At 40.9% G+C, this 15936-nt stretch overlaps 2 protein-coding genes across 11 annotated transcripts in view; one reads left to right on the top strand and one right to left on the bottom strand.

The window, feature by feature from the left end:
* The first annotated feature begins 660 nt into the window (after window positions 1–660).
* Window positions 661–15665, top strand: HNRNPAB (heterogeneous nuclear ribonucleoprotein A/B). Of its 8 annotated transcripts, none has more exons than XM_020782700.3 (9): window positions 661–1296; window positions 2145–2211; window positions 2495–2834; window positions 4288–4456; window positions 4571–4729; window positions 5295–5426; window positions 8564–8651; window positions 8747–8899; window positions 8978–9617. In XM_020782700.3, the coding sequence occupies exons 3-9, from the start codon at window positions 2524–2526 to the stop codon at window positions 9043–9045; spliced, it is 1080 nt and encodes a 359-aa protein (XP_020638359.3). In that variant the 5' UTR covers window positions 661–1296; window positions 2145–2211; window positions 2495–2523; the 3' UTR covers window positions 9046–9617. The 8 variants fall into 8 exon arrangements, with proteins under 8 accessions (XP_020638359.3, XP_020638356.3, XP_078241833.1 ...); XM_020782697.3 differs by having other exon boundaries at window positions 2145–2256; XM_072990105.2 differs by lacking the exon at window positions 661–1296 and adding an exon at window positions 11057–15665 and having other exon boundaries at window positions 2077–2256; window positions 8978–9059.
* Window positions 4462–15936, bottom strand: part of PHYKPL (5-phosphohydroxy-L-lysine phospho-lyase) — a 25163-nt gene continuing 13688 nt past the window's right edge. The window contains exons 8-13 of one of the 3 annotated variants that reach the window (XM_072990104.2): window positions 15363–15588; window positions 15007–15161; window positions 14722–14811; window positions 13612–13742; window positions 12764–12819; window positions 4462–5949 (exon numbers count right to left, since the gene is read on the bottom strand). In XM_072990104.2, the coding sequence (XP_072846205.2) occupies window positions 12797–12819; window positions 13612–13742; window positions 14722–14811; window positions 15007–15161; window positions 15363–15588 (625 nt within the window). In that variant the 3' untranslated portion in view covers window positions 4462–5949; window positions 12764–12796. Of the gene's footprint in view, window positions 5950–9438; window positions 13743–14721; window positions 14812–15006; window positions 15162–15362; window positions 15589–15936 lie in introns of those variants that run through there. The other 2 variants (XR_013541865.1, XM_072990103.2) reach the window with 2 other exon arrangements.

Here is a 15936-nt window from a genome sequence, read left to right as displayed (position 1 = left end):
TTTGATTGGTATTGGGGTATTCATTTTTATTTTTGCATAAACACTGACTTGCCACAGTGTGTAGTTCAGTTCTTCGTCAGAAGGCACAAAGATTCTATAGAACTACTGAGGAAACATGTATAGAATTAACCTGTTACAAGGATTCAATAAGATGCTATAAGGAAAATCTTGTGTGATGAACAACACTTGATTTTATGAGTTCTCACATGCAATCTATTGAAAGTTTACGCAACAACATTCTTGGGAGAGGACTACAATTGTTACGGATGGGACCTTTAGACTACAACTCCCATAATTCTCAATTTTAGTTCTACTTGAGAAGCACATAGCTCAATGTGGCTCATCTGGGAAAAGGGCCTAAACTGGAAGGCTTTGAGGTGTAACTCTGCCCAAGCGTCCTGTTCCATTGCTAGGTGGCAGCTTTCTTTCTGAACAGGAAGCTAGGCAGAACTAGGCTTCACAATCTTCCAGTTTAGGCGTATCTCCCAGGTCAGACACATTTAGATATGTCTTACAGGCATTCTCCCAAAATGAAGAAGTAAAAGATCTGTAGTTTAAAAAATCTCACCCTACTAACTGTTGCTTGCATGTTTGGCTTTGGCCTTTGACACTTTGGAGACTGACATCAGAGTGGACCCTACACCAGGTAAGGAGAAGTAGATGATCCTTGGGGAGGGAAGAAGCAATAATGGCAAGAATTTCCTGGTATGTTGTTGTCTCTCTAGATAATACAGTTTTGGGAATTATTACTGTAGGTCCAGTCTCATGTACTCTTGCCATTCAGAGAGAGAAGGAGGGATGACAGCACCTGTTCCCTGTAGCATTTTCCTCTATTACCTGCTTTTGCTTCCTCATGCTCTGGGTGGCTGTGAGGAACGACATCTAGCACAACCAGGCAAAAGGAACCCTGGGAGCGTTTAAGCCAGTGGGCATAGCTCCTTTTTGTGGCAAATGCTTCTTCAGCAACCCTCTTGGCACAGAGCTCAAACCAAACAAGCCCACCAAGAAATGGTGACAAGTACGTTGTGCTGCTTCGTTCAGCAAATGACGGGAAGGAGTGCATTTTAAAGCCTTAACCAGGTTTTCCTTCTCTCTTCAACCAGGAAGAACGAAACCTTACCAGATTCAATGAATAAACTGAATTGGCCATCGAGTTTGGTCACGTTTTATTCTTCCCTTCCCGGTTGATTGGTAACCTAAATTGTACCCCAAAAACAGCCACTAGGTGAAGTGTGTGTGTGTTACGGGATCTCGACGTAGAAACTGACTTGCTGCAACCCAGACAGAGCTTTCAAGGTAAGTGAGATATTTAAGGAGCGGTTTGGTCAATCTCCAACGGTTGGGCAGGAATTTAAACCCAGTTCTCCAAAATTCCAACCCACCACCCTGCACTAGGTACCCTCCGTATACCGTCGCTGACGGAACAGGCCACAGCCGTTCACGAACGGGGCCCTTCTCGTTGGCGCCCCTGGCCCGCTCTCCACCAGGGCTGACCCGAGAGAGATGCGAGGGCGCCGTTTCTTCGGCTGCGCCCTACAAAGACCCACCCATGGGGAGGAGGGGGGGGAGCTTTCATGAGCAGCAGAGGCAGGCCCACGGCCACTGAGATACGGGAGTGGGTGGTTTTCCTGGTATGGTGGCGGCAGATGCAAAGGACCTCCCCTCAGGAGGCGATGAGAGCGAGAAGGAAACAGAAAGGCTTGGGCCTGCATCGGAAAAGCGTGAGGGGCGAACAACACGAGCTTCTCTGCCTGAAATCTGCTCTAGTTACGTGTAATATGTATGTGAAAAGACTCATGATTCCCCCCCCCCCCCCAAAAAAAAGTTGCTAAAGTGAGGGGAAACTTCTGCACTTCGGTTGCCTTTTATTGCAAGGCCTCTGTGCCTTTCTCTTTCCGCGCTCTCGCGGGCAGCTGCAGGCCGCAAAGCCAGCCGTTGGTTAGGAAAGGAAGGCGGGAAGAAAGCAAGCGACGGCCACCCAGAAATGCTCTTCTATATGAGGGAACGGCACGTTCAGCCAATGAACAGGGAGTTTGTTTCTGGGCGCCTGCGCGACCTCGCGAAGTCTATAAAAGGAGGCCGCGCGGGAGCGGGCCTTCCCCCTCCGGCTAGCGCTGAAACGGCTGTGTCCGTTTGTCTGTCAGAATCTGCGCGGGAGGGGAGGAGCCGCGGCTGTTGCTGACGCCGCCTTCGGAACACCAGTTAACAGAGGTTGGTTTCGGACCCCGACTCCGACGGGCCGGATCGGCATTTAACGTGAGTCTCGGCCCTCCGTGGGGTGGGGGAGTCGGGTAGGGTCAGCCCCCCCCTCCCGAGAGGCCTTTCCGTGCGGCGGGTCGGGCGGGGGCGGCTGAGGCGCAGGAAGTGCGCGCGCGCGGGCGGCGGTGTGTGCGTGTGCGTGCGTGCGTCTGCCTGCCTGCAGGCGCCTTCCTTTCGCTTCCCTCCCGTAGGCCCCGCTGACGGGGCGATTTCCGTTGCTCTCGCTCCCACTCAGGTTCCCAGCGGCGCGGCGAAAGAGCGAGGATGGCCGAGGTGGAGCACCAGCTCGGGACCACTCAGAACGGGCACGAAGCGGCGGCGGCGGCCGAGGGCCCCGCGGGTGGGGGCGACGAGGAGCAGCAGCCCCAGGAGCAGCCGCCGACGCTGGAGGAGGAGGAGGACGAAGAGGAGGAGGAGGTGGTGGCCGCCGCGGTGGTGGCCGACCCCGGCGAGGGAGACGGAGAGGGCGAGGGCGACGAGGCAGGGCAGCCCGCCACCTCCGCCGAGGCCACCGGGAGCCAGAACGGAGCCGAAGGCGACCAGATCAATGCCAGCAAGAACGAGGAGGATGCCGGGTGAGAGCCGGGCGCCCGCGCTTTCCTTGCCAAGCGTTCCGTCCTCGGCGGCGCGCAGGCCCGCTTAACCCGCTCGGCCTCCTTTTCGGGAGAGGGGCGGCGGGGGCCGCCTTGGGGGGGCGCTACCTTGCTTTGGGGGGTGGCCCCAATGCGGACAACTCGGCCGGGCTGGGCTGCGGCGGCGGGACCGGCTCCTTTGTTCTCCTCGGCAGCCTTTTGTTGGGCGCCATGCGGTGGGGCTGGCGGCGGGGCGGGGGAGGGGCGGGCCGGGCCGCTTCCTGCAATGAAAGGCAGCCCTGCTGCCTCGTCGCGGCCCGGGCGGCTTGCTCGGCGAGCGCGCAGGAGGGGATCTGGGGATCGCTGGCGGCGGAAAGGGCGAGAGCCTTTCTCCAGCCCCTTGTGTTTTCTCCGGATAGACGGGTTTAAACGCTTGGCTGTAATCGGATGATGGTTGGCCCGCGAAGGCTGTGGAGGAGTTGCCGGAGGCAAATGGTTAGGTAGCAGCATGGTCTGATTGGAATGCTGCGCGAATGTTTATGCAATTTCAGCAGATGGATGACTGCTGGATAGCTCCAAAAATCTTCTCGAAGTTTAGCCAAACGACTTGGCTTTCTCTTTCCTGACCCCATATGATTGTGGCCGAATCTCTTTACACTTTCCCCCCTGGTGTTCTCACTCTTTTCATTATGTTTTTTTTTTTTAAAAAAGATTTAATAAATACAAAACATACCACAAAAGGCAGGTGGTATTGTCAATAACTGAAACAGTAAAATCTTAATCTTTACCCCCATACAAGTTTGGTAGGCTTCTAATTTTTGCAGGGATGTCTTTTCAAAAGTCAAGAGTATGTATCTTGCTGTTCATAATAATGATTGGATCATGCCTATCTAAAAGTCCTGAACTCAGAAAAGGAAGCTGGTATCTATTCATCTGAAGTACGTATTTTCATATTAATTTTTCTTACAAACGTTCGCATATTCGGATTTCTCTATTGAACTGGTGCCAATGATGTTCTGTGGATGGAAACACATCTTCAAGAACTTGGAGGAGATAATTCCACTGTCCCACACTTTCAAAATCTGATAGGGAGGACTATGAAATCTTTTGGATGCAACTTTTATTGGGCAAGGGAGCAAAATGGAAAAAGTGGCATATGCAAAATAGCATGACAACAGATTTAACTTAAAATAGTTTAGAATGCTTAGGTTTTAATTTCAGGCAATTGAAATGTGAAATTGAAAGGTTTAAGGAAATAGTTGGAATTGCTGACAGAGTACTAAAAATGAGTTCATACTTGTGGATTTACAGGTATTAAGATGTAAGTATTAAGGAAGTGCCAGCATTATAAGTGACTTGTAAATATGAGATATCTACCAGGATAGTTGCTATTATTCTTAGTTGCAGCCTGATTCTCCATCTGATCTAAAGTTAATTTTTTAAAAATTGTTAACAGGAAAATGTTTGTTGGTGGCCTCAGCTGGGATACAAGCAAAAAAGACTTGAAAGACTACTTCACAAAATTTGGTGAAGTGACTGACTGCACAATAAAGATGGATCCTAATACAGGCAGATCAAGAGGTTTTGGATTCATTCTCTTCAAAGAAGCATCAAGCGTTGACAAAGTGAGTTTGAAGGATTACATTCTGGAGGTTCTTACGCCTTTATACATTTATTGATTCTACATTTACATTATAAGTTTCCTAATACAAGTTTACCTTGCCTTTATTCATTTTTAGGTTTTGGAGCAGAAAGAACACAAGTTAGATGGGCGTGTAATTGATCCTAAAAAAGCAATGGCAATGAAAAAGGATCCTGTGAAGAAGATATTTGTTGGTGGACTTAATCCAGAAGCAACAGAAGACAAGATCAGGGAATACTTCGGAGAGTTTGGAGAGGTGTGTGTGATCAGGGTATAGTTTAGATATGGTGGGACTAGATTTTGATTTGAAATGTAAGGCAAAAAAAAGTAAAATATAATTAAATTAAAAATTTGGGGTTTGTAATGACTCGTGCCAGATGCTGTATTAAACATTGCACACTTTGAGCATGCATATATTTGTTCAGTTGTCTCCTGTGGTTCTTCATGTGATCTGGAATTGGAAAGACTGGAAATTGAGCATGCACTTGACATTAGATAGACCTATTCACTATGGTGAATACAATACAGCATCTGGATTTCTATGAATTAGCATTGTCTGTACTCAATTGTTGCACTCACCAGCCATTGTGCTTTTCCACCAGGTAATTTAAAAGTTACCATATCGCACTGTAGTTGCATACAGCAGTAGCTATTTGTGTATGAAATGTAGCTTTCTTTCAAGAAATTAACAAATGTAACAGAAATTTCATTATCATAAAATGAAGTTGAACATTGAAGTCTCAGGGTTTATGGTCTGAAATTAGGTGATGTATTGCAGTATATGATTAGTGAGCCTCTGAATGTCAATTATGTTTCATTAGATTGAGGCGATTGAACTTCCAATGGATCCAAAGACTAATAAAAGAAGAGGGTTTGTGTTCATCACATTTAAGGAAGAAGAACCAGTCAAGAAGATCTTGGAGAAGAAATTCCATAATGTCAGTGGTAGCAAGGTAGGGATTCATGATTTGATGAACTGGCTAATCTCAAGGTTTCTTTCTTTTTTTGGTAGTAAAGGAGGACATCCTCCCATCTCTGTTCTCCTTCCACTACATAAAATGTTTCACGGTGAGTACTAGCATTCCTGTTTAGGAGTTGATCAGGTTTTTTTATCTTTACATGAAGCTACAACTAGGAAAAACGTATTCCTCAACATTTTTCTGAACACGCTCAAAGGTGAAACTCTTCCTTTACAATATTGTATAAGGCTTCACAACTTCAGCATTGTTTGGAACAGTTAGTTGCATTACTTGTTGTATTTGTCTACAACTTGGTTTTGTTGAAATTAAGGCAGTTTAAATAGCTGATTTAAGTAGAAAGGATGTTGTGATTTAGTCTGTATTGTGTACATCCTGCTTTTCCCCCTTTTTCTTTGGCCACATAGCAATCTCGATACCTCCAACATTTTGGAGGCAACTTACGCACCCTGCTTCTTTCAGTAATCTGGGATGGTGCCTGCAGACATCATATGGTAGCCTGAAGAGGAAAGAGAACACCTGTTTATGCCTGTAATAGACTGAATCAAGCTCAAAGCTTGTAACTAAATAGTACCACTATGTTATGTTTTAGTTGCATAGCCTACATCGTAGGTGCAGCTACAAAACAGATAATATGCAGATCTGTTGGCATTTTATACACATTCACAGATTTTAACTATTCACTCACTAATTAAGTCTGCATTCTCTGAACATTTCATATTTTGAGCAAGTATTGTGTATGCTAACACAGTGTTTGCATAAGATGGTAGTTAGACCAAATAATACTTCTGTGTAATATATAAAGTAACCGCTAATGCTGTTTTCAGGGGCTAATATTTTCCATAACTTAAGAAATGCACATATTGCAGGATCTGAGTATTTGGCAGACATAATATAGTATGTGGTCATCCATATAGGCTCCAAAAATGATTGTTCAGGGAGACATATAACATTGAAATGTGGATCATTGTATGAGTGCCTCCCTCATTCTCTGTACATTCATCATTAATAAGTTACATGTCCTTTATGGAAAGAGTAGTTGGGTAGTGCTTCCTAATTGGAAAGTGTTGAGCTCTCAAAACTAGAAAAGTAAATGGCAGTTTGATTTTGAATGTTGTGTAAACCAGTGTTTTCCAGTTTGAAAGTAATAGCCAACTATATTTCTATGTACAGTGGTGCCGCCTCGCAAGACAAATGCCTCGCAGGGCAAAAAACTCGCAAGACAAATGGTTTTGGCAATGGGGTTGATGACTGGCAAGACAAATGTTCCTATGGCCGTACTTCGCAAGAAGAATGTTTTCCTTTTTTTGTTCCTGCCTTATGTTTGCTGATTTTTAAATGTTTTTCTATGATATTTAAAAAGTTAAAGTTTTTTGATTGAAATTTTAAAAATCATCTGCACGATATATATGGCTTTAAACAGCACTTAATAAACCCTTTGTAAACCAAATTTGACTTTTTTCTGACTTTTTTTGCCCATAGGAACACATTAATTAGATTTCAATGCTTTCCTATGGGAAAACGCATGTTGCAAGACAAATTTTTCACAAGACAATATTAACGAATTAAATTCGTCTTGCGAGGCACCACTGTAATTATAAATAACTGATTAAGTTTGAGTCAGGAATCAGGAGCAGAATGTGTGAGAGCACAGGTCTAGTACATTGAGTTGCACCATACTATTTCTTGTATCCAGGTAGTTCTTACTTTTTGGACTCTGAATTTGGTACTAATTCAGCAAAAAAAAAAAATGTAAAATACATGACTCTTATTACTTGAAAGTCAGATCTCTCCATATAGAAGTGTATATTCTCAAAGAACATATCTTGTGTTTGAGGATGGAGCAAGTGTGGCTGCTAATGAAAAGGAGACTACTCAGAATTAGGTAGCTTTATGGCACATGAATGGAATTGTGTCTGTGGAAGAAACCTCTGCTAAATTTTAGGCAGGGTTTCATGCCATACCTTTCATTGTTTGGGAGTGGCATCAGCTCTCTGGGGGGGGGGGAAGTAAACGTTTCCTTTTAAACTCCTTTCATTTCTTCAATCTTCACAACATTATTTTTTTAAAAATAAAGCATTTAAACTTCTTGGTCAAAACTTAGTTGCTAGTCCTGACTAGAATACATTAATTAAATGAATTAGTAAACAGTGAGTCAACACTTAGACAAATTCCATTGATTCAGTGGTTTTACTCAGGAGTACATACAATATTGTGGTCATGTATTTAAAAATTCATTTTGTATAGCACAGGTTATTTTTGTTAAGATAATAATGGCCAGAATCTTGCTGGTCATTTACATGTGTAAGTGAAAGTGTGTAACGTGCAGTCATTGCCATTAATTAACTAGTTGCAGCTCACATTCCTAGCTGTGGGACTGGCATGTGGCCAGCAATGAGAGCAACTACTTGTGGTGGCAAATTGTGATTAATTAATTAACTGCAATTACCTTTGCTTCAACATAATTTATATACTGTACTATTATAACTAACTAGACAGCTTTGGGAATCAGGGTAGGTTTTGTAATAGCAAAGAATTTGAAAGATGCTGGCTAATTTAATTTTGGCACAGATTATTCTGAACAAAAGTATAGGACAAAACAAATGGCAAGTAAAGATAGTGGCATAATACAATCTACAGCAGTTGGCAAAAAATGAGGATCTGTACTTTTCAAATTAGCCACACTTATAAGGTAAAGGTAAAGGTTCCCCCTGACAATTTTTGTCCAGTCGTGTTCGACTCTAGGGGGCGGTGCTCATCCCCGTTTCCAAGCCATAGAGCCAGAATTTTGTCCGAAGACAATCTTCCGTGGTCACATGGCCAGTGCGACTTAGACACAGAACGCTGTTACCGTCTCACCGAGGTGGTCCCTATTTATCTACTTGCATTTGCATGCTTTTGAACCGCTAGGTTGGCGGGAGCTGGGACAAGCAACGGGAGCTCACTCCGTCGCGTGGATTCGATCTTACGACTGCTTGGTCTTCTGACCCTGCATCACAGGCTTCTGTGGTTTAGCCTGCAGCGCCACCACGTCCTTTAGCCACACTTACAATAGTGGAAATGTTTAAGTTTAGCAAAATGTATGTTAAGAATACTTATATTTTTCTTTTCAGTGTGAGATAAAGGTGGCACAGCCAAAAGAAGTATATCAGCAACAACAGTTTGGTTCTGGGGGTGGCAGAGGAAGAGGTGGAAGACGAGGTATGTATTGCATGCACTACTTTCGTACGGACACATTACCTAAAACAAATGTCTATACTAAAATGGGATTTTGTGGATGGTTTTCCTTTCTATAGCTCAAAGTCAAAATTGGAATCAAGGTTATGAGAATTACTGGAACCAGGGTTATGGGAGTCAAGGATACGGCTATCAGCAAGGTTATGGTGGCTATGGAGGCTATGATTATTCAGGATATGGGTATTTTGGATATGGACCGGGCTATGATTACAGTAAGTAAAGAGAAATGTATTGGGTATATGCAGGCACAACTAAATAGCAGTTTAATGCATTTGATCTCTTGTTTATAGGTCAGGGTGGCTCAAATTATGGAAAGGCTCCAAGACGTGGTCATCAGAATAACTACAAGCCATATTGATCAGAGGTGTGCAGGTATGCAGTGGCATGCTCCGATGCAGAAAACTACTGCATAAGTTTTGTACTCAATGCTGTAGATGGACATTACAATTATGTACCAAAATTAACTTTACAATACATTTCTATGGCCTGTTATGTGTATCTGAAGAGCTCCCTGGAAATGTCTTTGTTTAATATTTACAGATAATAGTTGTCTAGACAGTGTGGTGTGTAAATTTCAGCCTTGCTGAAGATTAATGATTTTATTGATAGGTTAAATTGAAACTGATTTTGTGAGCCTGCTTAAAGATGCAGCTCTGCATTTAGGGATTGCCTCTTGGAGTGAACTATGAACTACGTTATTCCAGTTGTACAGAACAAGATACATCTTAGGGAACCAGTGTCACTTTCCACCTTTTTATTTTGTATTGGTTTTGTGTCATACATTTCCTGTAATGGAAGTGTTAATTTTACTGTACTTTTTGGTACCTTTTTGGAATCTAATGTATTGTAAGGTATTTTACATGTGTTCTGATTCACCATGACATGGATATTGATGCTATTCTAGCTTTTGAATAAAAAAGCATAATCCAGTATCCTGTGCCATTATTCCAGCTATGTGTTAAAAGTTAGGGGAAAGAATCATTAAAATTCAATAGAAATTAGGTGGCTGGAGTGAAATATTAAGAGATTGGATTTGGAGCATGTGCTAACCTTTACATTGGTGACTAACCTATTACTTAGCCAAGTGATTGGTTAAACCATTAAGGGTTCAAAGTACAGTATGTGGTCACTGAAAGCTGCAAAAGATTAGTATGCAAAATAAGTATTTAGGCTTTCACACAAATGTTTTAACTGATTGGTTTTGTGAACAAATTAAGAAACTAGGGAAAAACTATTCTCGAAAGGAGAAACTACTTGTAAATTTGGACACAATTTAGTTTAGGGCTCAAGGCTGTATTTACACACACAAGGAAGTGCTGGACATATTCACCACATTAAAGTCAGCTCTTTCTTGTATACAGAAGCTCCGTTTTAATTGCTACTCAGACTCTAGAAACATCCTCGGTGCTATGTATGCAAAACTCTCACATCCACTATGTCTGAAGCTGTCCTTTTAAGATAATTTCACTAGCTGTATATAATAATAGTTTCAACCCAACGGGCTTTTTTTTGCGTGTTTTATTATTTGTTTAGAATTTAATGCTAAAACTAGTAAGGCAATATTACAACTTACTACAAATTTTGGGGGAGGGGTTAGTAGTACTTTTGTTCCTATTTTTTTTTCAGACTGTTTTATATCTGTCTTTAGGTTAAACATTTTGAGCTGTTCTATCAAGTTGTGCTGTTAATTAGTTTGTAAGAACAAGTAATTCTGATTCTGAAGAGGGAAAACTTGTTATTGTTTATTGTATATAGAGTGGCTTTGTTGGTACTTAAAATCTGCAGTATTGAATACAACACAGGATTCTGATGTGGTAATGCAGTCTTATACTGTAGTTAAGGGACTAGGGACAAGCTCGCAGAGAGGCAGCATAATATCCTTGTCTCTTATTTCATGGGGCACAGAAGTAAAAGTGTGCAGCTTTGTAGCATGTTATGAGCTATATACTGATTTTATTTTCTATGTGTAGTAGTAAGTCAAACCCAAGTTAAAACTATTTAACCTCATGCCTAATGAATGCAATTTGGCTCCACTCAGTTTTTCACCATTTTTATAGACTCTGGTTTGCTTGTCAAAGCATGTCAGTCATTGTAATAATAGGGCTTGAATATTAAGACAGCAATTTAGCTTTTGTATTTATAACAACAGTATAGCCCACATGCATGCAAAGGAAAGAGCAGTTGCTACAAGATGTGGATAGTTCATAGGGCTGGGTTTTTGGGGGGTGGGGGAGATGAGTGGTTTTGGCATGTTAAGTGATATCAGCAAGCCACCTTACTGCTATGCATTTATGCTGTGGCATACCTTTACTTCTACAGTTCAAGTCAATGATATCAGATTAACAGAAGTTAATTCTTTTTCTTTGCAGAAAACACATTCTAGCTTTGTAAGACCATTTGAAAATAGCATTTTATGCAAAACAATAGCAAAATAAGTGCTGAAGATATTCCCCACCTCATGTCGTTTATACTAATGTGCTTGGAAAATATAGGGTTGTAATTGGAAATCTACATGTAAAGTACCAAGGAAGAACAGTGCTTGGTTAGTACCAGGGAATGCTGTACATAGTTGTCACCATGGATACAGAGACACAGCAGTACTACCTGCTTTCTAGTTAACGTACCAAATAAGTTTAATTGTATAGATATGAACAAGAGAAGATTATCTGGGGGTATGTGGCTTTAAAGCTTAGCTTGCTTCTACAGAGTTAGTGGTTCTAGAGTAGCTGTTACTTTATTATATATTCAATGAAAATAAGTCTGTCAATTGCTTAAATTTAGGCACTAGTTTCTTCCTTTTGACCCAAAATCTATAGTAGCAGAAATGAGGCCAACTATATGTAGCATAGTTTTAAGATCATGATACCAAGAAACTTGGCATGGATTGTAAGGAAATAATGGAGACATGTATTTGGGGGTGATTTTCTTTTGTAAAATGGATTAGTGAATTGTGTCACTTAATTCAAATCTACCAGCAGTTCTGTCTCTAGACACTGCAGCTGAAATCCAGTAGTAAGTTGCAACTAGAGTAGGTCCACTGACTCAGTAGAACTTAGAGGTGTTGACTCGCCAAATCTCCACTGATTGAATGGGCCTGCTCTAGTTGCAATTTATTACTGGGTTTCAGCCTATGTCCTCAGAATCTTACAGGTGAGATTGCAGTGAGGCCTGGGAGAGTGGTTTCTTCACAGGGCTTCTACTGAATGCCACACGTTGCTTCCATATGCAGGGCAAAAACTCTTGAAACAATTCAAAAACAAGGAAAGAGAATTCTGTACCAATATCTGATGCTTGATGTGGGGGACAACTATAAGAGGGAAATCTAAATGAACATTGGTAGAGGGAGCAGTGGAAAAGGAGAAATAAGAGAAAAAGAGTAAGGTGAGTGAGAAGAAACACTGGAGGCAAAAGTGTGCCTGATACAGGCAGCTGATAGTTCTTTTAGCGAAAAATTAAGAGATGAATTTGATCTAATGTGAGGTACTTTTCTGTAAAACTTGTTAAAGGATTCCCTGAGCTACTGTATAGTAAAGATGCTTATATGTTTAGATACAGGCCTTGTGAATAAATGCTTAGCTTGTTAAATGATTTTTAGGAAGCAAGAAAACATGTCTGCAATGGTGCTAATTTTTTCCTGTAGGCAGATTGGTAGAAATTATGCTTTGAGTTCAGTAATTAGTACAAATAAGACGCTGGATAAATTTATAGTTTTTACCATGCTATATGAAACTCTGGACTAGCAGGGAACAATTGAACAGCAAAATTGTGAATGTCTGTACTGTCAGTATTACGGTAGACTGAGAAATTAGTCTGGAGTAGGTAAAATTACAATTGTAGCTTAAAATCTATTAGAAACATGGTAAAATTTATTGCCATGTTTGTAGCCTATAAAAATTCAGTGACATAATTAAACCACCATATTTTAAAGCAAGTGAATTAGAGATTTATTAATTTTTTCTGATATACTGTTGTAAATAATGTGTCGATGACACATAATTGGATTCATTACAGCAATTCAGGGTAACAAATTAAATAGTCTCCTTCAATGAGCATTTGACTCTGTCCAATCATTTTACCTGAGTAGTTGCCCTTTGAAATATTGAACTTCTCTAGGCTTTTGCTTCCTCCAACTCTGCAAAAAATTCAACAGTATTAGAATACAAACTCTTAGCTGCTCACACAAGGGGGTTTAATAATCTGCACTGGAAATTGTCCATTTCTGAAGGCACAAAACTGGATGATTTGCCCTTTCATGCAATTACAGGCCCCATTACGTCCCAGATAGGAGCACATCCTGTTTACTGCACTAAAAATTAGTACGTTTGAAATTCAAAACTATATTTAAAACTATGTGTGTTCTTAATCTGGGCCCTTATTGCTTTGCATCTCAGAATATTCCATGTTTGCTTCTTGCTTGTCCTGTTCAGTCTTATATTGCTACTGCTAGTTACCAGTCTCAACTGGTATTAAATCAAATTAACTGTTAATAATATTCCTCTTTCACAACAGTTCTTCAACCACAACTTTTATATGGGGTGGGATAAGGAGAAAAAAGTGTGTGAGAGCAGTTATGCTGCAAAATCACATCCTGTATATATTCCCAGGAAAGTGTTTCTAGCCAGATGTCTTCCTAAAATTTGTGTCATACCTAAGGGATCAGGCTGACAGTATTTTCATAATACTCAGCTTTGTCCCTTTGTCATTGGGAACAGGGCTTTTGTGTCACAGGAATATTTTATCTGAAGTAGCCTTTGGGATGGTGGCCCGTTTTGGAACATTAGCTGTATTTCTGAGCACAAACTCAGTTGTTCAGTTATATGGTCTTAAAGAGCACCCCATATCAAGCCAGCCAATCAGTTTATCTTTAGACTTATTCAGAGGTACACATCAGATCATCCTAAGCAGGTTTCCCTACTTTTCTTACCTGTTAGTATCTTGTCAAGTTTCTCCACAACTAGCTTTGCATCTTCTACACTGAAACACAGCGGAGGCTTGAACTTCAGTACATTTCTGCCTGGACCATCTGTACTTAGAATAATGAATTCCTCTTTTAATCTGGATTTTTAAAAACATAAATGTAGCAAGAATAAACATGATAACCTGGCTAGTTGAAGTAATAGGTTAGTGGATCTAAAATATCTAATCTGTTATTTTCAATATACAGAATAGCATATAAAGCCTCTCTTCAGCTTCTTAATATACTCATGGGTGTTCTTCCTTGCTCCCAAGACTATGACTAGCCCAGTGATGGCAGTACAAAGCTGCTGAATTAGTGATTTTAAGCTCAGCAGTGTTTGACAACTTTGGCAAAATAGGGTGGTTTCTCCTACCCTGTTGCCCCGAAAATAAGCCCTAAACTGAAAATAAGCCCTAGAATGATTTTTCAGGATGCTCATAATATAAGCCCTACCCCCAAAATAAACCCTAAATGAAACCCCGCCCTCCACCATATGTCAGAAGATATTAGGACTGTATTTGAATAAATGTAGATTGTTGTACATGGAAAAAAATAAAACAGCCCCTGAAAATAAGCCCTACTGCGTTTTTTTGGAGCAAAAATTAATATAAGACCCTGTCTTATTTTCGGGAAAACAGCAATAAGTTTTAAGGGATATCTCGTTATGCTTGACTTGCTTAGCCTGACAACAGTGGTTCTCTGCATGATTACAAGCCCATCTGCTCCACAATGATCCTAAGATCATGGCACAGGAGTTATATGGTCTTTCTAAGAATTGCCTGTTAGAGAGAATGAGGAAAGGAAGGGATGCAAGAGCTTGCTGTTGTGATTGTTTGAAAGTGACATCAGTCAATGGAGGCAAAATCTCTCCGCCACTGCTGAATTTTAAAATATTGAGTAATTGAGAGCTTATTTTTGGTGAGTAGAGGGAATGTCTGTTCTCTCCTATCAGGTTCTCTCTATGGTTCCATTGAGACATTTCCAGAGATACTATCCACAGTTATTTATGGGAGATCAAAGGAAGGAGCAGAGGGTAGAATGGAAAATCTTGAGAATGGGGCAAGAAACCTAACATACCGTGCTATGATAAACTCTGCTTCTGTGGTAGCAGGTGATCTGTTTTCATGGTCTTTTACCAAATCAACGCCAATGAATAATCCAACACCCCTTTTGAAAAGAGAAATCAAGAACAGAAGTCAATAAATTTAATAGAACAGATGCCACAAAGTGACTTTTCCATTTTTCTCTATCCTACTAAGGTGGGGGGGGGGGATATATCAAGATGGTGATAAGAATGGAAATTATATTTTCAGATAAAAGATATGCTAGTTACATCACATAAAAGTCTTAACAAGTGCATACCTGACATCACCAATTAGAGAATGTTTTGCTTTTTGCTGATTGAGGAGTTCTATGAGGAGGCTGCCCACTTGGAGAGCATGAGCTTGAAGCTGTTCGTTCTTAATGACATCCAAAACTGTTATTCCTATTGCACAGGACACAGGATTTCCTCCAAACTGAAGCCAGTGGGGAACAATTGTAAAAAGCAGAGATAATCTTTATGTAGGTAATTGTTTTTCTTACAAGTAGGTGCCATTTGTTCCTCTGAATTTAATGCAATTGTAAAAGTAATCTAGCAAACATGTATTACGTAAAGTACATGAAAAAGAAATAACAATTTGCTGTTACAGACTAAGAAATTTGATAAATACACTTACTGTGTTGAAATATTCTACTCCTGTGGCTGAAAATGCCTCTGCAATTTCCTTTGTTGTTGCTACACAAGCAATGGGATGGCCATTGCCCATTGGTTTTCCCATAGTAACAATATCTGGAATAAAATCCTTTCCTTGCAGTTGAAATGCCCAAAAATGTTTGCCAACCCTGCCGAAGCCAACTTGAATTTCATCAGCAACAAATACACCACCCGCCTTGCGTATGTGCCTGTTAAGAAAGTCAAAATCATAGCTGTATTTATGTAGAAATGCAGACAGGTCTATCAATAAATTCGTAAATCTGAACATACGTTTAATGGTTGATTTTTTGAGAACGTCTTATGCGGAACTATTTTGATTGCATGATTGTAAATGTTACTGTATTCCAAACAGAAAGGCCAAAACAATATAAAACCAGACTAACACTCAAAATAATTCAATTCTGCTCATGATCAGGGAGTAGCAACAGGCATACTTTCACCAAAGAAGTGAGTTCCCGTGAAGTGGGACATGCGTAACTCCTGCACTGAAATCAAAGGGATTTTAAAATAGCTTTATTGGGGGGGGGGGGGCAGGG

This window comes from Pogona vitticeps, chromosome 2, assembly GCF_051106095.1.
Source record: "Pogona vitticeps strain Pit_001003342236 chromosome 2, PviZW2.1, whole genome shotgun sequence".
NCBI lineage: Eukaryota > Metazoa > Chordata > Lepidosauria > Squamata > Agamidae > Pogona > Pogona vitticeps.
This window is presented reverse-complemented; position numbering and strand designations above follow the sequence as displayed.

Excerpts from the sequence above, each read along its gene's own strand:
- HNRNPAB (XM_072990105.2), top strand. The coding sequence starts at position 2,524 with ATGGCCGAGGTGGAGCACCAGCTCGGGACCACTCAGAACGGGCACGAA. Across the intron at positions 2,835-4,287 it reads AAGAACGAGGAGGATGCCGG|GAAAATGTTTGTTGGTGGCC; the intron begins GTGAGAGCCGGG and ends AATTGTTAACAG. Across the intron at positions 8,652-8,746 it reads AGGAAGAGGTGGAAGACGAG|CTCAAAGTCAAAATTGGAAT; the intron begins GTATGTATTGCA and ends TCCTTTCTATAG.